Raw genomic sequence first — 24,172 nt, forward strand, 5'->3', positions numbered from 1 at the left:
GTATAAAACGTACAAGGGCAAATGTAGCATTTCTGATTATAATACTTATGTTTGTTTTCACGGAGTGTTCTTTCCAAAGTGTTCTTTCCTTGATTTCATCTTTCCTTTTTGATTTGTTATTTTTAATCCGTAATTTTTCTTTAGTTTTTCTTCAGGTTTTTGTGAGACTCACCATAATTGAATTGCTCTCCAAATAATTCTGGCAACAGCATTTGGTACCGTTTATTTATGTAATTGGTTAAGTGTACCTCTTTCTTTTTTAATATGATTTCACCAATGTAACAACATATATTTACAAATAAATTAGAATGAACTTCTTATGTCAATTGCAGCAATATTTTAAGTTGATCAATTTTGTTCCGTTTTATCATAACTTGTTCCCTTTTTTCTTCTATTGCAGATAGTGTATGTTCAGCTTTGTTTTGATAATTTACACAAACTTTATTTGCAACAAAATTTGTGTTTTGTAACCTCATTATCATTTGTTAGTCATTCACCCAACGTGCATATGTTTTTATTTTACCTTGTGATGTTACCAGCTTTTGCTGATACGAGTTTTTGCTTGGCACTTTTTTGCTTTTTGTTTTCCCCCAAGCAAAATTAGCAAACCTCTTCAAACACAATAGTTGAAGATGACTTTAATGAAACAACACTCAAATTTTAATACTCATAAAAATATATGTGTAAAGATATGCAAGTAATGCTACAAGGTTTTGGATTGATTTGATCTTCTTTAGATTTATGTTTATCCGTTTGTGACTTTGAATAAACAACAAATCTTTGAAAGCACTCTATGTAGAAACCAGTAAACTCATCTGTTGTTTAAGGTAAAAAAGAACTCTTTATATTTTAGATTATCCACTTTTTGAAATTCTAATTTAAGTTTATTTTTTTAAAGTAGTTTAAGTTTAAATCAAATCAAATATATTTCGAAATAAGTTATAACATTTCAAGGAAATTTACAATGGTACAAATACTAATATATAACATAACAATATAATGTATAAAACACTGAATATGCAAGATAAGAATATAGACAATGATGAAAATAGTAATATTAATAATAACTGATACCAATAATACTAATTATAATAAAAAGAATATTAATAATAATATTAATAGCAATAACAATAATAATAATAACAATAATAATATTAATATTAACAAAAATAATAACAAGAATGATAGAAGAAAAGTTTCATTATTAAAGACAATAACAGCAGCAACAAAGGTTTAGTAAATAATGACAGCAACAACAAATATTTAGTAAGAAGTATAGAATAGATAGTTGATCGAAAAGAGATAAATAAATAGATAGATGAATAAAGAATGTCAAATTATTAGTACTAACAGAATACAAAATTTAATACAAGTTTAAAAACGGCAGATTGAAAACCAGAGGAATTAGATGTAGATGGATTAGTAAAGAATTTCAAAATGTTAAAAATATTAAATTAAAATCTGAAAGATCACGAATTGGTAGATATAATAAAGAATTTCAATATTAAACAGTAAATCAAACAGTTGGCCAGAATTGTTTAGAAAAGGCAAAACTATTTATGGGTTAAGTATAGACATACGACACATATTTATAGATTTTTGGCCCAAGGATTTCATTTTTGGGCTCCATTTTAATTTTGGAGTGGTCATGACTACACAAGTGGTTATTTTATGGGTTGTTAAGGGTGGTCATTGGGTGTCTCAATGGTTTTTAAATTAGATGGGACATGGTGTATATTTAAATATAGGTAACTGCAGTCAGGGAGGTCAAACCTGGGTATATTCGGTCTTTAGAAATGGTCATGATGACTCATATGGTCAATTTAATGGTTGTTAAGGATGGTCCTGAGATGTTTTGATGTTTTTTAATTAGATGGAACATGTAGTATGTCTAAATATAGGTAATTGCGGTCAGGGAATTCGAAACTGGGCATATTCGATCTTTAGGAGTGGTCATGATTGCTCAGGTGTTCATCTTAAGGGTGGTCCTGAAATATCCTAATAGTTTTTTAATTAGATGGTACATATTGTATGTCTAAGTATAGGTAATTGATACCAGGAAAATCAAAGCTGGCCATATTTAGTCTTCAGGAGTGGTTATGATTGCATAGGTAGGTGTGGTCATGGGTTGTCAAGACAGTTTTTGTGATTTTTATTTATTTTATGTACTTAACTTCTTTGATATTGTGAATATAAAAAAATAACGTTCAATAAAATTAAACTTTCTTAACTTTATATATATATATATATATATATATATATATATATATATATATATATATATATATATATATATATATATATATATATATATATATATATATATATATATATATATATAAGAATCTTTGTGATTATATACATCATACATTAGTAAATCAAGCCTCTTAGCCTTCTCATGTTGATTAGATTCTTTGACTTTTCCCTAACTCCTCCTTATTCTGGACACCTTAGTAACGTAGCTTACTAAGGTGTCCAGAATAAGGAGGAGTTAGGGAAAAGTCAAAGCATTTTCATCATAAGATCATAATTTGTTTGAGGCCGGGAGAATTTCATTGTGTAGCGCTCTCTATTTTTTTAGTCTAAAACAATAATATTTAGGTGTATGAAATTACTATTTTTCATAATTAATTTACAATTTTTCCATTTTATGGGCGTTATTTAAAAGAGCAAAACACATTTGATACATTTAAAATACAACTTTCTAGATGAAAACGGCATTTAAAAAAAGTTATTTAGACGGCATTAAAACTGAAAGTACTAGATGATGTAGTTTTCTTGCTTTCAACACAACGAGAAATTAAAAATCATTTTTTCTCGTAAACAAATTAATTTTTCTTTACTAAACTAAACTCCTCTTTTTCATAAATAAAAACTTTTTGCATATATACAAATAATAAATTTTTTCCTCAGTGACGGATCCAGCATTTTTTGGTGTTTGACTTCCAGGCATAGAGCAAACTCCAAACATTTGTATGTTTATGCTTATGTCAAAGAATGATGCTTTGCAAAAACTTGCGATGATTGGAGGCTGGGAACAAATAAGCCTCAGAATTTTCTCCCCCCACCCTACCCTAAACGTGAGGGCAACAATTGTTGCCCTCACGTTGCCTTACAAGAATAGTAAAACAAATATTTTATCTACTTAAGTAGATAAAATATTTGTTTTACTATTCTTAACTAGACTTGAATTTATCGATAAATTTCATTGTACTACGACGGGTAAATTAAAAAAGAAATTGGTTTTACTCAGCCTTTTTAGAGTAACTGTTCAGCTTTACGTGAATAAAAATTTAATCAAAATTGATCAAGTTTTTATTCACGTAAAACTAACCAATTACTGAGTAAAAATAATTGCTTTTTTTTTTTTTCACCCGGCCTATTATCTTGAAGCATTCAAAAATTATGACCATATAAAGTTTAAAACCTCCTCAATTTGAGGGGGTCAAAAATCTTATATGGTCATTATTTTGAAACGCTGGGAGATAATACTAATGAAATGTAAAAAGAAGTAATGTAAAAATAAATTTTTCTTCTTTTTATTTCTAACTCATTCTGACTCATTACTGCCTCGTAAGATCAGCAATTTTGCTCAATGTAAGTAGATTTGAGTTGTATTTGTTTGACATCAGTTGTTTTGATGGTTTCTTTAATGTACATTGCTAATCCTCCTCCACGTTTGTTAACCCTCATTTAATAATGGAGGTGGTACCCTGCTATAGAAATGTCTGCTATGTTAGTAAACCAAGTTTCTGCAATAAATATAATGAGTGCTTGACAATATGTTTTAGCATCAGCAATACGTGCAGTTCATCAAGTTTTCGGTCATTTAGCAAACAAGGGTTGTTAGCCCAGAAACGTAGTTGATTGAGTTCAGAATTAGGTTTAGAAGTAGGAAAACTATGCTGAGCTGGTGTAGTCCGTGTTTTGAGAGGGCGTTGTTTTTTGGTGTTTATGGTACTGATAGTCAATTAGTTATTGGCAGCTGCATTGGTTGTTCTTGTTGAGGCATTGAGCTGTTGTTTTTTGGCTTTAACTGTTTCTCAGACTTCATTAAGTTTAGCAAAGTTAGTTGATTTTGCTATGGCAGATTTATTACTGTCAATTGGTTTAATAGTGCATTCCCGTCGGTCCCGCCATTTCCGTCCTGGTGTATGAAATAACGAAAGGGTCGATCGAGGATACCTAGGTTGTCTAGTTTGGTGGTTTTGTATATTTATTTTATTCCTTTGATTAGCTGGTTAAACTGGCCCTGTTGTGCTGATGTACGGTCTTCCCTGACAAAGATGTTTTTATAATTTATGTCAGTTTCCTTGTAGTGCCTAGCAACAGAGAGAACTTTAATCTGATCTTCAGACTTATCTGATCTTTTTGTCTACTACATATTTTCGACACGTAGTAGACTTAAATTTGTTGAGGTCGGCGTTTTTGGTTTGACAAATAACTTCGCATTTTTTGTACGAATTTTTGTATTTTACCGGTGAGACTTCGCCTAAATTTAAAAAAATCATTTGCAGCTCTTTTGTTTTCATTGTTATTATTTGTTTCAGAAAGATTAAAGCCTGTAATCATTTCATTTCTTTTATTTAATCTTTTATTTTTTTCCTCTGTTGCGCAAACGTGTATCACTATATTGCGAGCTGTTTTTTGTTGAGTTTCCATTTAGATTTGTTTCATTTATGACAGTATTCTTTGGTCGTTTATTATGTTTTTCATACCTGTTATTTCATCTCTCATTTTTGAAATGACAAAGTGCAAAAGCACACCCAGCTGACCATATTGGGAAGCTTTTTGATAACCTTCAGTTACTGATAATTGCTGGAGCTCGTTTTCATCAATCACTGGATACTGGTGTCAGTTGAGATATTTGCTTTAGATGCTGCCATCTTCATAGCACAACAAAACTAATCTTGTCAAGTCTTGATCGAAAAGGAGGTGAATTATTTATTAGAATTAGTTAACTTATTAACACAAATAGAACTGTTAGTTTTTTGTTTGTTTTTCCCCGATCATGATTGATATATTTGTTCATTTTTTTTAAGTGATTTAACAACCAATAGTATGTTAGAATCATCAGCTAAATGGTAAGCAGTTGCAAATTTTAAAGAATTTAAGAAGAACAAAGGATACAGACAGGGCCGTATTTAGTGGGGTGTCTAACCCCCTACAAAAATTTTTTTTTTTTTGGATTGCTTTCTAAACTTGTGAATTAAACAACATTTTGAACTAATCAAGGGTTATATTTTAAGTTTAAGGCTGTTAAAGTGTACACAAACTTATTTATAATTTAAAATGTAAGTTATTAAAATTATATACAGTCTTGTGTAAATAAAATATGTTATAATTTACTCAAAACTGTGGTATTTTAATTCGAATTTTTTATTAATTTAAATGTCAAAAGTAAGTTTAACCTCCGTTCAAATATTTAAAATGATTTTCATATAATCTTTAATTTATTGCAATATCGCTCGGTTTTTAAATTATTTCCAACCTTTTCAAATAGTTAACCATGCATAATTTAACTATTGCTTTAGTTTAGTTTTAGTTGTTATGTATATAGTAGGACTTTTTCCCAACAAATATTCAAGTTGGAAAACATTTACTTGATTTTTTCGGTACATCCAACGACGTAGCAGACACGATTATTTTTAAACAAAAATAAATAAATTATATTACGAGATGGAGAGTTAAGTTCTACATAAATTCAACTAAAAATAACCATTAAAAACAAATCCACCATAGGGTATGTTATCTAAATAATACGTTATGCTAACAAACAATCACAATGTTTTCTTTTGCATGCCACACAGTATAGCGACCCCGACCAGTGGCGGGTTTTAGTGGGGGGGGGGGGGGGGCGGGGGTCTATGGGTAATTTGTCCCCCCCCCCCACTCCTCCTTGGGACTTTTTTTCAGAAATATTCTTTTGTAAATTGACTATTATACAGAATTAGGATATGCTTACAAATGAAATTGACTATAATACGTTATTATACATATATGAACTTGATTATTACACTAAAGTACAAAAAATTAAAAAAGAAAGTTACTTTTAAATGAAAATATGCGGACAAATTTTTTTTATTTTTTTTTTATTTTTGTTAAAGACCTTTTTAGCACCCTCTTTGGCGAGTGACAAGACCCGCCCCTGGCCCCGACTTTTAAACTTTTTGTCTAAATAAAGACGTGGATACTTGCAAGTCATCATGGTTCTTTTTTACTTTTCTATAAAAAAAAACCCTTTTTTTTTTATTTATTTAAATTTGTTTTGTTTTTTTTTCTAATTATAAAACCAGTTTATTTTTATTTTTGCTATTTTATTATTTAAACTTATTGAATAAAAGTTCAAGATTAGAAACAAACAAACAAAACAAAAATCTTTTGAATCTAATCGTTTTGTGTTTTATGTTGGTATGAGGACGACTTTGAGTATGTGTAAAATTGCACGAATATATCTTCTGCGGCTCGAAAAAGAATTAATAAGGATAAAGACCTGGGAGCTAACTAAGAAGTCCTTTTTCGATTTCTTACCTTACTCAAAATGGTTGGTGTTTACTATGAATAAATTGTTCTTACTTGCTTATTAAATCTATCTTAACCTTCTTAATCATGTAAATTTAGTCTTGTATAGTAAGCTTATTTAATTTGCTTGACTGTTATTTTTTTTATTACATATTTAATATTTGCATATATTTACCCGTCCATATAATTCTTGCGTAGTTACGTATTTTTCATGTTTTTTTCATTATGCATATTATATATTATTTTCATTATATAAATAAGTATATTATATAAAGAATAAACACATTAATAAAATTCAAATAGCAAATAATTAGGAAATTTCTACTGGTAATCTCACCTTTATTGCGAATACAGAATCTAAACTTTATTGTATTAAGAATCTTCATAATCTAACCTTAATGGTGTAAATACAGAAGAAATTTAAAAGGAGATAAGATGTATTGCAAAATATATGCTGACAAGTATACATTTAAAAAAAAAGCAGTTGTTCGGTTGTTAATGATATTTCTAGTATACATGCATTGAAAATTCAAAAACAAGCCTTATACAATCATTCTGCATCTAGTTATTTGAAGATCGTACTGATTGGAACGCTCTATAATAAAATTTTGGTTTTGCAGTTAAGAAATTAATATTAAAAAAAAATTTAGTTCTATCAAGTTTAATTCTATTGTATCAAATTCTTTGTAACATAAATACTGTTATCACAAGTATTTAGTGCTGATACAAAATTTGACTGATCATTCAATCTTTACTGAAACAACTACTAAAACTTATTAAAAATCGATATTCATAAATACGCCTAAATATGCCTAAAAAATACAAATTGTAAATCTTTTGTTCACAGCAATGTTCTAGCAAATTCGGAGAATAGCATTAACTTTAACAAATGTGTCTATGTTGTTTAAGTTTCAATAATAATGTATAAATAAATAAACTATAAAACTGCATTTTAGGCCAAACGAACAAAGAAGGTAGGAATAGTTGGTAAATATGGTACAAGATATGGTGCCTCCCTCAGAAAAATGGCCAAAAAAATTGAAATCAGTCAGCATGCCAAATATACGTGTCAATTCTGTGGAAAGGTTCGTATTTAATTGTTTTTAATGATTTTAGTTTTAAAAAAATTTAACTATATCAATAAAATTTTATGTCTTTTAAAATGTGACTTTAATATTCTCGTAACTTATTTTCATGATTAATTTTAGGATGCTTTGAAACGAACTGTAGTTGGTATTTGGAAATGCAAAGGATGTCGTAAAGTTCTAGCTGGAGGTGCCTGGGCACCAAGGTAACTATAATTGTCTAATTCAAATTTTTTATTGTTTATATAGTATAATAGCAGTGTATTTTTAGGACCATATTGGTCCTAAAAATAAACAGCTATTATAAATTAAAAATACACAGTCAATTGTTAGTTAAAAATTTACTATATAACTTGTAAGTAAATACATTAAATAATATTAACTAATAACTTGCCTGAAAACTGTAAAAGTCTAAAGCTATACCATAAATCATGATTCTTCTGTGAGTTAACTAAGTGAATAATGCAGATTTTAAGTCTTATATGAAACAAATATTGTTGAAAACCATACCCTAATCCTTAGGGTATAGTTAAGATATGGCTTTCAATAAAATAAACATGATTATTGGGTTCAGAATAATAGTATAGTATTCGATAAATGTTATGCATAAAATGTGGAATTACTAAATGGGGGGGTGCCTGTAATACACATCTGCCAATTAAACATTGTATTTTGTCTGTAAAATTAAGCATGTAACAAAAGTTTATTTTCAGGTACAGTTAAGCTGCCTAACTTTAGACACAGTTTCAGTTGTCTACCCTTATCATTTTATAGTTAGTCATAATAGAGACTTTAATGCAGATTAAGAATCATAAAACATAGCCCTAAAAATTTAAATAAAATACTCTAATTTAATGGTAAAGTTGATAAAGTTATACTTAAGGCACTAATATCACTATCTTTTTAAAAACATCTTTTGATTGGTTTTAATTAAGAAATCAATCGTTTAGAATTTAGTTGAGAATCATCCACAGCTCCTGCGTTTAGAATTCAGTTTAAAATTGTCCATTAGCTCCTGTGTTAATTGCATGTTTTCCAATGGATGTAATTTTCCATCCTTCTTTTATGTACTTAGTTTAATTTTTTCGTCCATCAAAAGAAAATTACACTGAATATTATCATTCATTGTTGTCTTTTCAGCTCTACTTTACAGCTTTACTTAGATTTCTTTTATTAACTTAGTCTTGATTTGTTGTTATCACTAAAATATCAGTATTTTTCTTTGAAAAAAATAGCATCTTTGTCAGAAAGCAGCAGTACCTATAACTGCTGCAGCTCTGTTAGATACTCCATGCCTAATAGTTGCTTGAAAAACCCTGGTAATATCAAAATAAAATATTTTTTTCAAACTAGAGTAATCATTTTTTGGATTATTTTTGTTGCAATTGTCAGAATTGTCTATTATTTGAAATTCTACTGCTAAAGAGGAGAATAAGTGCTCAAATTACATTAATCTTAATAAAACAGTTTTATTATATTTTTTAATTCAAGTTTCAACAAAAATGTTTTTGATATTCCAGCATTTACCTATATCCTCACTATTTGTTCCAGGTATTTTAGAGTCTGATTCTTTTCTATCTAAATATCTTGTTAACCGATATGTCTCTGATACATCAAATAATCCTATTTGTAAAGTTTTTTTGTCGTCAATTTTATTTCTTTGAGCTTGTAGGAAAAAAATCTTTTTGCACTTGCAAAAACTTTGGTTGTCGCATAAAAATTGCTCTTTTTTTTGAGAATTGCAATCAAACATTTTTGTTCATTTGTTTAACTTTTATCAAAAAGGCTTTTCTTTTACCAGTTTTTTTAATCATTTTATCTAATATTTGTTCAAAGCATTATTTTTGCTTTTTTTATTTAAATAAAAGAACAAAGGTTTTAAACCATGCATGTTAACTTGAATCCTGCCAGCGCTTTTTCGTAAATTTTGCACTTACATTTTGTCAAGTCAAATAATTTATCGAGTTTGTTCATATACATATTTCTTTTTGACATAGTTCTCAATTTTCTGATATCTATTGCAGTCTTGGTAATGATTCAACAAATTAGCTATAAGACCAACTTTATAACATAAAAAATCATACCGTTTCCTATTAGCCAATTTTATAGTTTTTAATAATAATGAAGAGCAGGATATAAGCCTCAAGCTTTCAAATTTTGATCGCCGTGTCTTATGATTCACCTCATTTTATATGCTAGTTGCATTATGTACATTTAAAATAACAAATAAGATTCTTATACTAATATTTTAGAGTTTTTAGTGAAATTGTTATTTTTCAAACGCCCTGCACCTATATGCAAAACAAACTTTAAGAAAAAATTATTCACGTTTCATCTGATATCCTACTACATAATTAAATTATTACCCACTTTTTTTAACATTAATAAATTATTTTTTTTTCTTGTAAAATCCATAATGGTAGACAACTTTTCTTATGTCCACCTTGTTTATATGGCCTTAAGTAAAGTAGCGCACCATAGGTGATATTTTATGCATAATTGTTTTTTGATCATTATATTCTCGTAAAAAAATTTTAAAAAGAGCAGAAAAGTGCCTTTATGATGAGTTTTTAGTAAAACTTACATTTTTCCAAGGCCCTGCGCACCCCCTAGATAAACTTTTTAAGTACGAAAAAGTTATTTGTGTCTCTTATAATATCCTAGTACATTAAAAATTATTACATGTGCTCCCATATCCAAATATTTTAAACTATGACCCACCCAAATATGCTCACCTAAAAAGCAATGCCTTGGTAGTAAATTATTTTGAAAATATATACTTATTAAAACATTCTTTTGAAATTAATAAATTTTAGTTTATTTTTAAACTTCTAAATGTAAATAGCTTTTGCGTTTTACTTGTTGTAACCTCAAATATTTAAATGAATTTGTTTATAATTATCTAATATGTAGTTTGCTAATTAGGAAAAAAAGTAATCATTTCATGGTTATTATATTGAAAAATTTCTACAGACTGCCGATCTGTTACTGTTTGTTGGATTGTGCACCAAACAATCTATGTTAAACGGTTCAAATTACTTACTGATTGATTTGATCCGAAAATAATTCGTTTTTTTTTTTTTTTTCATCAATTTAAAATCAAAAATTAGTTTGGATTATTTTCACAAACTGGAGTCCAAAATGATATTATTTATATGGATTTAGAATAAAGAATGCTTTTTAAATAAGATTCATTTTTATTTATAATATTCAATGAAAAAAAATGATTTATATGTTAAGTAAAATTATTTTTGGTGTCAACAGAACTGTTAATGGTGAATTCTTTTAATGGAACTTAATGCACTCAATGTTTATAAACTTAACATATACCAAGTTATGCTTCTAATGTTTAAGTCAAAACATGGTTTATCTCCTAATATATTTCATTCTTCGCCAAAATTACTCACCAATACCCCAAAAAGTTTTCAACTAATAATTTTGTTGTTCCAAGATCTTATTTAAAACTCAGTTTATTTTAAATTCAATATCATGTGGACCATTTAAATAAAGTTTTTTGAAAAATATTAAAAATAAAACTTTTCTAAGCTTCTTCCCAGACCAATTCAAAAAGAAATCTAAACGATTTTTATTAGAAAATAACTTCGATCTTTAAAAAAAAATTTAATTTGTAATTAAACTGAAAAAATTTATCATTACTCGCTTAATTTTGTTTTGATTTGTTTCTTATTTTCTTATAAAATAAAAAAAAATAGCTAAAAGAAAATATAGCTTATGATACGATTTATTATTTGTAATATATTGTGTTTTACTATTTGTAATATATTGTGTTTTACTAAATTTGTTTCATAAACTGAACGGGGCTCGGCGGTAAAACAATATGCGTCTTGTTGCTCCGGCCATTTATTATATATTTACGATCTTATTGTAAATTTTATTAACGCGCAAAGGAGAAAAAAATCATTAAAAATTGATTCATAAAAGTTTTTCGGATTAATAATCCGAACAGCAAAAAGAATCCGCAAAAAAAAATCGATATTCGTAATTTAATTTTCGGGTTATGGTTTGTAAAATATTTTACGATCACACTGTTTAATCCGCAAAATTAAGTCGGATTGACTTTTTGCGGATTTTACGAACCGAATCGGCGGCGATTTTAAGCTATTTATAGGCTTTAATTTAAATTCATAAAAAATCAAGTTGTTGAGGGTTTAAGTTTGTTCCGTGTATTTTCATATTTATTGGTTTTTATAAATTATATAATTATAATCAATTTGTTTACTTTCTTCCTAAATCAAATTTTTTTTTTTTTTTTTTTTTATCATAAGTTGTTATACATATAGATACGCGCATGCACTCCATTCTTGACTTGATACAAACTCTCAAACACTATGAAAATTAATGTTTTACTGATGTATGCGATAGAAAGTGAACGTTTTTTTAATGTTATTTACTAATTCTTGAACACCATACTTTATAGTAAATGTAACTTGTTTAATTGTTAACTTTCGTAAAACGCGAAATACTATTAAGGTTCCTAATATGTATATTAAAAGGCCTATCACATTTGAAGTTTCAAGTATTATATTTTTAAGCTTTGATTTTAATATTGTTTAGTTAAAGTTAATTACTTAAAAGAAAGGTTTACTTCAAAGTAAACTTTTTATTATTATTAAATTATGTTATTTTAAGTTTTTTTGTTTCTGTAAAGTCGCTAAGTTTTTTTGTTTATTTTTTTAGCACATCTGCAGCCGCTACAGTACGAAGTGCAATTCGTCGTTTAAGAGAAATGCAGACAGTTTAAAAAAAAAAGATAATTTAAAATCGTTGGTTTTTGTTTTAAGTAAAATAATATTCTGACCGCGCGTTCAATGTTCCTTTGGGGTCGTAAATGAACATCGAATTTATTAATAAAGCGATCCAAATCAGCCCATTATGCATCACAGTGCGATTTTACTCGCTAAAATATTTTATAACCTATAAAAGTTTGTATTAATAAAAAAATTTATTTCAAAATTTTAATTTGCCTTTAAGTGCGTGATTTTCATTAGGTCTTTATACGTTTACGAGTCTGATACGAAAAATAACTTATGTTGTTCATTTTTATTGCATATGACAGCATTTCTATTGCATTTTGACAGCATTGAGATTTATGCCTATTTACAATAACTTAAATGGCATAAAGCTCAATGCTGTCAAAACGGAGGTGTTGCTTTCGGGAAAAAGACAATTAACTAATTGCAAGATAACCCTAGACGACCATCAAGTAATACCAAATGAAAATCTAGGCTTTATTTGGGATACACAAAAATCTATTTTTGCCTCACTCAATAGAACAAATATTAATAGGGCAAACTCTGATTCAATCCGGATTGTACATCCATCTTCAATTATTCAGTTACATCGTTAGCAGTTCCGACCCTAACGCATGGTCTGAAACTCTGTGAAAATAAAGAGTCAACAATGCAAAGACTTGATAAACTTGGAAGAAATGCAGTTAAGTCATTTTTTAATCTCTAAGTATAGCAAAAACTATATAAACTATTTAAAGTTCGGGAGATATCGACTTACAATAAAATAAACCTACTTATCCGTCTGTTAAATAATAAAGTAACTTTTGAAATCATCAATTCTCAGCTTAACTATTGTTCATTAAAATATTAATTTAGATGATATAAAGGAATTATGTAAGATCCATAAAATAAATATGGAAAACTTAATTCAGGATAAAAAGAAAGTGAAAATTAATATTTCAGAAAATATAATTCCTAAAGATACTTATCAAATTTTAGTCCAGGCAATTCAATGTTTAAATGCAAAGAACAGCGAACAATTTTTAAAAACACTCTTGAAGAAAACATTCCAAGTGATATACTTTATTCTCTGTTTATATATCTTAAACTATTTTTGTGTATTTTTACCTTGTAAACACATTTACAGAGGGTGTTTAATAAAATAATGATAATATTAAATATTTAGTAAATTAAAATGATTGGATCATTGTTTTGTGTCTGTAGAGGTCGTCTGGTTGGGAATTAAAATAATTTTCAGAACGCTAATAACTAGGATCCGTATTTGGAGCAAGTATCAAAAAAACTCCAAAAATATCTACGTTTACCTTATGCTCATTCGGCAAAATGCCCGAATCGTTCCTAAATTATTTGGTCGTCTATAAATAACTAATTATTACTATTAATCTCTATTTTTCTAATGTGATAGTACAAATTTTTTGTTTAGATTGTTGTGTACCCTGGTTTTTTTTCATGTGTTAAAATAAAAAGATTTCGCACGTATGCGAAAAAAAAAAAATCCTTTTTTGCGCATTGCGCAACAATTTAAGGCATTTTTCGGGGTATTTTGCCCCTTAAGCACAAGGTAAACTTTCTTTTTGTAATTGCAGTTTTTATACTTGTCTCAAGTTGCGCTTCTTTTGTATTCGCGTTTTGGACATTTTTTTTTTTTTTGAACACCCCTGTTGTTCATTATATAAAGTTTTTTCATAAATTATCTGCAATAAATGGACTTTTTATTAGTGAAATAATGTTCTGTCTACCTATTAAGTACGATATTAAATCATTTCAATTGTGGGTTTTACTAAATACAGTTTAGTAAACAGTTCCTGTGCATTTTATGTCAATCTATATTTAAATCATCTCCATAAAAGTTACAAATAGTTTTTGGAGAGACTTCTAAATTAATTTGATATTTGGTCTTTTTCACGTTCTGCTCGATTTTCATTCTTCAACATTACATGTTTGGAAAATTTTTGGGTTTGCTCCTCAGTTGGATTTACTACATTATGGTATTCATAACATGTATTACATAAATCAGTTTTTAGCTTTTGAAATTCGATGTTAAAGTCATGCTCAAATATGAATCTATACATATGCTTCTTAACAGGGGCAATATTCTTTTCTTTGCAATAGGTAGATTAAAGTTCATACATTTTATTAAGATTTAAAAAAGCTTCAAAATGTTCTCTTTTTGTTCTTTTACGACAGTAGTGTGATGGTACACGTGGAAATTCATTGATATGATCTTTAACACTTTGTTTTGATCTTTGATCAAAAACCTTTTTGGTGTGTTTCCCCCATTTTGAAAAGGCTGGGCTTCCAGTAGCATCATACTTGTTTTCATGTTGATAATAAACTCTTCTACTACTTGTATTTAAAGTAGTGAGGTAAAATTCTTTACAAACTCGAGTTTGCAAATCACCAACAAAAAAGCTGTAATAAAATGAATATGTTTTTCGCGAATTTTAATTGATGGTTTGATGACGTTTCTTCTGGAGTCGTTCAGTAGTTCTACTGTAGAAATGCTTTTTTTGGGTATCATCCATAGACCAAAAATCAGAAAGTACATGTGCTCGTTCTTCATCACTGATATGTTGTCTACATTTAAATTTTCAAGAATTTAAACAGTCTTTTCTTATGGTTACTGACTTGCATGGAACATTTTCTCCTTTTCTATTTTATAAGCTTGACCAAATTGTCTCAACTGCTTTCTCACATTCTGTATCCAAGTTTTAGGTGCTGACTTTCGTTTCCTAGTTTGGCCTCCATGTGGGGGCAGACGACTAGCTGATGCTATTTCAAGTGCACCATTAGGATATCCAAGAACAGTCAGATCAGTTTCTAAAAAAAAAAATATATACATAATAATAAACAAATAACAATAATACCCAAACCATGAACAATATATATATAAGAAAGTTCAAATGTAATAACTATGATCTATAAAAAAAAAATTATATATATATATATATATATATATATATATATATATATATATATATATATATATATATATATATATACATATATATATATATATATATATATATATATATATATATATATATATATATATATATATATATATATATATATATATATATATATATATATATATATTTAATTATAATTTTAATTTATAAACTGCATTAAGGAGGTGGAACAAAATGCAATGTCAGGTATATTAAGAAATAATTTATTTTTTACTGATTTGGTAGTAAAAAATAAATATTTTAACTATAAAAAGAAAAAAAATTTATCTAACTCAAATTTTTTGATTTGTGGAGATAGAACAAAATAATTCTTTAGTCAATTCCGAAAGTGAACGTGATAAAAATTAAAAATGGCGAAATATACTGTAGTGCAAATTAAAGATTTATTAGAGATACATGAAAACACATTATTAAAAATTTTTAACGAAAAGTTTGAAAAATTAGAAAGCAAATTAGTGAATTTGCAGGAAGTAAATACATATTTAAAAAAAGAAGTATGCGAGTTAAAGAAATCTGTTGAATTTGTAAGTGAGAAATATGAAGCAGTAAACATCAAACTCACCGAGCAAAAAAATGCAAAAACTGCATTAAGGAGGTGGAACAAAATGCAATGTCAGGTATATTAAGAAATAATTTATTTTTTACTGATTTGGTAGTAAAAAATAAATATTTTAACTATAAAAAGAAAAAAAATTAATCTAACTCAAATTTTTTGATTTGTGGAGATAGAACAAAATAATTCTAACCTCGCGATATATATATATATATATATATATATATGTAATAAAGTATATATATATATAATAAAGTATATATATATATATATATAATAAAGTATATATATATATAATAAAGTATATATATATATAATAAAGTATATATATATAATAAAGTATGTATATATATATATATATATATATATATATATATATATATATATATATATATATATATATATATATATATATATATATATATATAAATATATATATAACAAAGTATGTATATATATATATATAATAAAAAAATATAACTTTCAGTTATATAATAAATATCTGCCTTCTCCAGTCGCTTCATGAATCCGTTTGCTCCCATTTCATTTTTTTCAGTATTAGACAGTTCTGAAAAGAAGTTTCGTTATTCCTCATAATTGTTCAGTATTGTAGCAAGCCTTTGTCTTACGATTTTTCTCCAAGACATATTTTTACGCTAAAATGTATCTGCATGTGCTATAATTTTTTTATAATAAAAGTTTTCCTAAGTTTTCTATCACTTTATGCTAGTTACATATTAAGTTTTAATATCTTCATGAGTCTGGCTTTTAATTTGTGGAAAAAGAAAAGAGTTGTTTCTTATTAAATAAAAGCATTGGTCCAATATCAACACTGTAAATATTTTTTGTAATTATAATATATTTTATATATTAAAATGTTATTCTTAAGAGTCAGAGGTAAACCTTAATGCTAGGTCGCCTAGAACAAAATCAATAACTTCTTTGTAGACTTTATTGTAACGCTATTTTACAGCGAAGAAGTGTGGCTCTGTAAATCCACAGTCAAATCAAATTGGTGTCTTTCTTTTCCTTGGTTCTTTAGGTTTATATAAGCCAAAAAGTTTCTATTTTGTTTCCACAAATTGTTTTTTTATCAGTAGATTCATCAGGAAGTCTAATGAACCTACTGATCGAGAAACTATTTGTTGAAGAAAAATCTTGATAAGTGTTTTTACTATTTATATTTATATATATTGATCACTTAACGTTCACATTTGCTTGTGAACAATTTCTTTAAAAATTATTTATTTCCAGAATATTAATTTTAATCCTGATGTGCTCTTCCTAACTTCTATAGTATTAAAATTATGTAACTATATTTAACTTTTAAACTGTCAATTTGTTTTAAACCCCCAATACAATAACCTACCTTCCATCAACTTTTTTTCCAAAAGTGCTAACACTCGTTATCACCTTCATTCCAATAGTAATTCAAACCTGTCTGTCTCTAAACACCGCTCTCACAATTACAGACATAAATCGATAAAATATCAAAGCATTAAAACTTGGAACAACCTTCCTAATTAACGAAAAACTCTCAATTAATCAACTTTTAAAACCAGTTTATTCTACTTTTTATTTAAAAAAATACAGTTAATATTTATAATTTCTATAATCAATTTTTGTTGTCTTTAGTATTGTTTATTATTAATGTTATTAATAAAACACGTTTGATATTTCTAATTTTTATAATATTTTTGTTGTCATTACTATTGCTTATTGTTATTTTTATAAATATTTACATTACTATTGTTACTAACATTAATATTGTTGTTGTTATTACTAGTAATTACTATTGTTATTATAAGTAATTATTATTGTTATTATTAGTATAATGTTGGTATAATAATAACTAGTTTTATTACTATCGTTATTGTTGTTGTTATTTTATTATTGTTATACTTTTATAGTATAACTATAATATAAATTACGACTATTAATGATATCTATATTATATTTATTGTTGCTATAATCATTTTATTATTATTGAATTTGACAGGTGTTTACTTAAAATTGAATTTGACAGGTGTTTACTTAAAACTGAATTTGACAGGTGTTTACTTAAAATTGAATTTGACAGGTGTTTACTTAAAATTGAATTTGACAGGTGTTTACTTAAAATTGAAATTGACAGGTGTTTATTTAAAACTAGCACTCATTACTGTTTCACTACCATTTTAAGTAGGATTTTTTATTTTAAAGGTAATAAAAAGTTTTTATGAAAAGTAAATAAAGTTTAAATTACATAAACTTACACTTTTTATTATTTGAAAAGTAAATTAAAAGTAATCTAAATTAAATAAGTAAGTAAATTTACTTATATTCTACAATAACTTTGAAAGATCTTGTAAAACAGTGATGGAAAAAAGTAAAGCGTTTTTTTGCGGCGACATTTGGACTGCGTGGTTTTAGGTATTTCTTCCCTGCACACCTTTAAAATATCAATAATAGATTTCTGCCCATAATCAAAACCCTCTTTAGTACCGGTCCATCATAATTATGTCAATAAAAACCATGCTTTGAATCAAACCATCTCAAAAATATTCAATCTCTTGCCAACTATTTGAAAGGTCTGAAATTTAGGCATAACTGAAATATGGCATTGAGCAGGAGACGCATATACCCTAGGAAGACTAAGAAAGGGTAGACTATTTGAAAGACATAATTGTCATAATTGTTAGCTCTTTTTTACAAGCATTATGCGTAAATGTTTTTATTATTTAAAAACTAAGGAGGAAAACCTATAAACCCAAGCCCCTATATGAGAATCACCAACTTTTTAAGAAAATACCTAATAAACACCTTTGTAAATTTTTAGTATTTGACATAAATGATTTTTATCCGTCAATTGATGAAAACATGCTAAATAAAGCAATTGCCTTCGCTGAGCAACATATAATTATAGACGAGCAAAGCAAATCCATTTTACATCATGCAAGAAAATCTTTCATTTTTAATGGTGGCATATCATGGATTAAGAAAAAAGCAGGATTGTTTGATGTTACCATGGGAGCCTATGATGGCGCGGAAGTTTGCGAACTAGTTGGGATTTTTCTTTTAGATCAACTTTCGCAGTCTTACAACAAAAATGATTTTGGTTTATATCGAGATGACGGGTTAGCTGTTTTTAAGAACAAAAATGGCCATCAAACGGAACAAATAAAAAAGCATGTCGTTCAAGTTTTCAAACGTAACAATCTCAACATCTCTATCAATTGCAATCTTAAAATTGTTAACTACCTTGATTTAACTTTTATTCTTACTCAAAATTCTTTTCAACCATACTGCAAGCCTGAAAATAACCTAAGTTATGTGCATGCTGATTCTAACCATCCACCTAGCATAATAAACAATCTTCCAAAAAATATCGAGCTAAGATTGTCCGCCAACTCATCAAGTGAAGTTATTTTTAATAAATCGATACACCTTTATGATGACGCATTAAAGCAATCGGGATAAATTTATAAATTGACATATAAACCAAGCATAAATAATGTTCCAAAAAATAACCGCAAACGAAACATAATCTGGTACAATCCTCCATTTAGTAAAAATGTTACAACCAACATACAAATACAACGATAAAGCATACATTGAGATAAGCGAAACCTCATTTAAGCTACGTTATGCGAACCATCAAAAAACTTTTAACATAAAAAAATACAAAAATGACACTGAGTTGTCTAAGGAAGTATGGGAGTTAAAAGAAAACAATTTTACAACTTCAATCAAATGGAATATTATTAAACGCTGTAAGTCATACAATCCTGCGTCAAAAATTTGTAAGCTTTGTTTAAATGAGAAATTCGCAATATTATTTTACAAAGGAATCAATCTGCTAAACAAAAGAGACGAACTAGTTTCTAAATGCAGACACAAAAATAAATTTCTCCTTTCATTATTTGATAGCGGAGATTAGTTTTCCATTACGTCTTCTTGTAATAAACGTCAGAACTCATTCTACCGTAGTTTGTAATTTTTAAACGGATTTTTATATTTTTGATTTTGTACTTCATGGCTGATGATTGCCAATAGGCATGAAGCATTAAGTTCCATTAAAAGTTGTTTTTTCTAAAATTTGATTATATATATATATATATATATATATATATATATATATATAAATAAATAAATATATATATATATATATATATATATATATATATATATATATATATATATATATATATATATATATATATATGTTATAAATATATATATATGTTATAAATATATATATATATATATATATATATATATATATATATATATATATATATATATATATATATATATATATATATATATATATATTTATAAATTTGTTGCTCTCACGCAAACAGCAAAGGAAACGTTTTAGAGGTTTATTTTTAGCAGAGTCCAATTATCGCAATATTTTTGCAAAGCTTTGTTTTACAATGAAGTTATAAATATTTGGAGTTTGCTCCGTGTCGTTACATAAAGTTAAATTCTCAAACAAAAACAAAAAAATATGTTACGGGCCTGATTTAAATATGTGATTGGGATTTGGTTGTTAAAATATCGTAATTTGCATTTTTGTTAATTTTTTACTTTTAATTTTTGAAAATTTAAAGTTAAATAAGTTACAAAAATTTACTTAAAAAAAAATTAACTTAATGTTATTTTATTATAGAAAACGCTTTTCTTCACCATTTAACCATACAATTTTAAATTAAAGAGTGTTTTTTGAACCATCCTACTGCATTCGTTATATTAGGCCGGGTGAATAAAAAGCAATTGCCTTTACTCGGCGTTTTTGGAGTAAATGTTCAGCTTTACGTGAATAAAAATTTTACCGAATTCGATCAAGTTTTTATTCAGGTCAAGCTAAGCAATTTCCTCCAAAAACGCTTATAATTGCTCAACTTATCACGTTAAGCTGTTTAAAAGTTTGAGCAAAGTTGCTTAAATTTTTATTCACGTAAAGCTTATCAATAACTGAGAAAAAGCAATTGCTTTTTTTATTATTCACCTGGCCTATTATATAGATTAAACTTAGCGGCTGTTGTGGGTTTTTTATTTTTATTTTAATTTTTTTTTTTTTTTTTGATTAATTTTGATATTATTTACATCAGTTATTTAAAAGTGTGAAAATTTAATTTTTAATTTGTTTTTAAAAGACTGTCTGGTTTATTGTTCTTACTTTGGAAATGGCTCTGCATTTTGCCATTTTATTCTAAATTTTGTATTTTTGCTTCTTTTATTCAGCCGGGTTGTTAATAAAAAACAATCTAACCAAAATGAAAGTTATTTCTGTAAATGACTAACTGTAGTAATTGTTATCTGGAAAAGACTAATTGAAATTAGTATATTCCAGACAACAGTTTCTGTTTTTAGTTATTAATAAATAAACAAAAAATAAATTAGTCAATTTTCATTTCTGTCAGAGTGGTTGTTAACAACGATCACGTTGAATAAAAGAGGCAAAAAGCAGCAGCGTAGCTACAAATATACCCGGCTCCTTTATGGTAAACTTTTATCTGGGCCACTAACTTAAGTCTTCCTGACAAAAGAAACTAATACTAAAACAAGTAAATCAAAAAAATGCTTTTTTAAAGCTATTTTGTAAAAAGTCTTTATTACTAAAAAATTATAAACCAACTTAAAAGAAAAAAATATTTGAGAAAAAATGTTAGCGCACAGCCCCCTTGCCCATGAAACAGATTTTAAATGCATGTTCATTGGGACTACGCAAATACTGTCAGAGTTCTAACAAATATGAAAAATAAAATTAAATAAAAGAAAAAGATTCAAAAAAGTGGAGTTTTCTGTTTGACTCTGAAAACTATTTAAACATGCGCATTCATCAAATTTACACAAATGTTGAAAGTTTCAGAGCTCTAGCTAGTCTGGAAGGTATCAAAAGAACAATTGCATGATTCGGGGACAACTGATAACCGACAAACAAATTTGAAGAGATGCAACCTTATCAGATGCTAATTTTGCAACTGATTTGATATATGGTTTCCAAGAAAGATCGGAAGTAAGAGTTAATCCTAGAAGATGAAGTGAAGATGACTCATTGAGTACATTACCGTTCATAAATATAGGAAGATCTAAATTATTGAGAAAAAAATTGGCTGAAAAAAATTGGGTTTTATCTGAATTAAAGTTCACCAGGCACTGTGAGCCCCATGCTGTAGCAGAAGTGAGATCCTTTTCAAGCTCATATGCCCCTCCAAGCGATCAGAGAGTGTTGGCTTCTTATCAAGACGAGAATAAATGGTAGTATCATCAGCGAACAATACCACCTTAGATGTGAGAATATCTGGAAAATTGTTAATGTAAATTAAAAAGAGTATAGGGCCAAGGATTGAATCTTGAGGAACCCGTGAAGATACAGAATAAGAATAAGAGTGCTGTCCATCAATTACAACTTTTATACTACTGTTGGAAAGGAAGGATTCAATAATCTTAAAGATGTTACCAGATAAACGTAAGAAGAAAGCTTATGGAGAAATCATAATTATCAAAAGTATGAAACAGATCGCTCTCCAGAATTTTTGAAGATAGGGATAACAGATGCCGCTTTCCAGTAGGCTGGAAAACAAGACTCTGATAAGTACTTGTTGAATAGTTTTAAAAGTATAGACGACAGCTCCGGAGAAGTCTGCAAGACTATAACAGGTATGTTGTCCGGGCCACAAGCTGAAGAAGAGTCTAAGTAGGAAATCACTTTAGGTACAGAAGCTGGAGTGATACAAATGTCAAGCAATAGATCAATCTGTTTGACGGCTATATCAGGTAGAACTCAACTAGTGGAATCAAGAGATGATATTGATGAAAAGTTTTTAGCAAACAATTCAGCTTTGTTTTAAGGTGAGTTGATAAAGTCACCATAAAAAAGAGGTGGAATTAAAGATTTGTCCTTATTATTGATACTATTAAAGATTCTCCAGAGAGAGAGAATAAAAGTTTCAATGCCTACCTGACTCCACAAAGTTATGTAAGAAGTACATTTGTCAACAGGAAGATTTCTATCCAAGGAAGAAAATCACAGAAAGAGTCCCAGTCAGCTTTAAGGTTGTTATAAGAGGTACTATAATAGAGGGATTCAGATGATAAAGAAGAATGAGATATTAGTTTTAGAGAGATTAAACTGTGATCAAAAGCACTTAAGGGTAAATGTGGAGAAACTGAGCACTGACTAAGATCAGAAACAAGACACAAGTCGAGTAGAGAAGGTAAATGATTCGAGTTGTCTAAAAAGCGAGTTGGAAAGTTGACTATTTGAGTTAGGGATTGAGAAAGGCAAAAGTTGTGGGCTTTAATGGCTGCAGAATTACTGACACCAGAGCCAAGTCATTCAGAGTGGTGAACATTAAAGTTACCGACAACAAATATGTTAGCTGATGGATAAAGAGAGAGGGCTTGGTCAATATGATCAGAAATAACATCAAAAATAGTGCAGTCTTGAGATAAAGGAGAGCGATATACAACAAAGAGAAAGGCAATAGAGTGAAATGGTGCTAAACAAAATCACATGAAAGAATAGTGTGCGGATTCAAACCTAGTTTCAAGACAAATGGGTGAATTCTTACGAATGTAAATGCCCAGGCCAAGCTTGTGACTATTGGAGTCTTTACGAATTAATGGAAGATAACCATCAACACCAAGATCGCAAGATCATACAGCTGAACTCAAATTAGTCTCACAAAGAGCAAGTAGGTTTGGTGAACTTTGCAAGAGAATAAGATTCAACAGAAGAAAAGTTACTTCGAAGACCACGAATATTAGTGAATGATAGGTTTAGAGAACTTGGTGGTGATGATGGTTTTTTGTGTTTTATAGTTTTTGGTACTTTATTCATTTTTAAATTTGTTGAAGAACTTGACTCAAAGCATAGATAGTACTCAGAACACTGTTTAATAGCCCAAGCAATTGCCTCATTACTACTAATAAACCCTAAGCCGTAACAAACGGCTCCAAATGTGGCCTCGGCAATGCACACCAAAAGTACAAACAGGGACACCATCCATGCGCAACATGGCACTGTTAATACTTTGATAATTTTCAGCTGTTGATGGAATCAGCTCTCTGAGAGTTACCACAGAGTTCGGGAAACCTGACTACCAGCCGGCCTCAGAACCATAAAATAAAGTTTTAAAGCTGTACCCTCATTAGAAGATAATAGAATGAGTTGCCTAGTCATAAAAACAGAGACACAAGCAAAACCCATGGATTGAGTCAAGAAGATCCAGCATTCAACATCCTAAACTGGAAACAATGTATTAAAAATACATCTGC

The 24,172-nt window shown here is 28.0% G+C and overlaps 1 protein-coding gene across 1 annotated transcript; it reads left to right on the forward strand.

The window, feature by feature from the left end:
* The first annotated feature begins 6,406 nt into the window (after positions 1–6,406).
* LOC100197873 (large ribosomal subunit protein eL43) lies at positions 6,407–12,389 on the forward strand. The gene is made up of 4 exons (XM_065810468.1): positions 6,407–6,544; positions 7,479–7,607; positions 7,731–7,813; positions 12,306–12,389. The coding sequence occupies exons 1-4, from the start codon at positions 6,542–6,544 to the stop codon at positions 12,367–12,369; spliced, it is 279 nt and encodes a 92-aa protein (XP_065666540.1). The 5' UTR covers positions 6,407–6,541; the 3' UTR covers positions 12,370–12,389.
* Positions 12,390–24,172: the final 11,783 nt, after the last annotated feature.

Source organism: Hydra vulgaris, chromosome 11 (assembly GCF_038396675.1).
Source record: "Hydra vulgaris chromosome 11, alternate assembly HydraT2T_AEP".
NCBI classification, from domain to species: Eukaryota; Metazoa; Cnidaria; class Hydrozoa; order Anthoathecata; family Hydridae; genus Hydra; species Hydra vulgaris.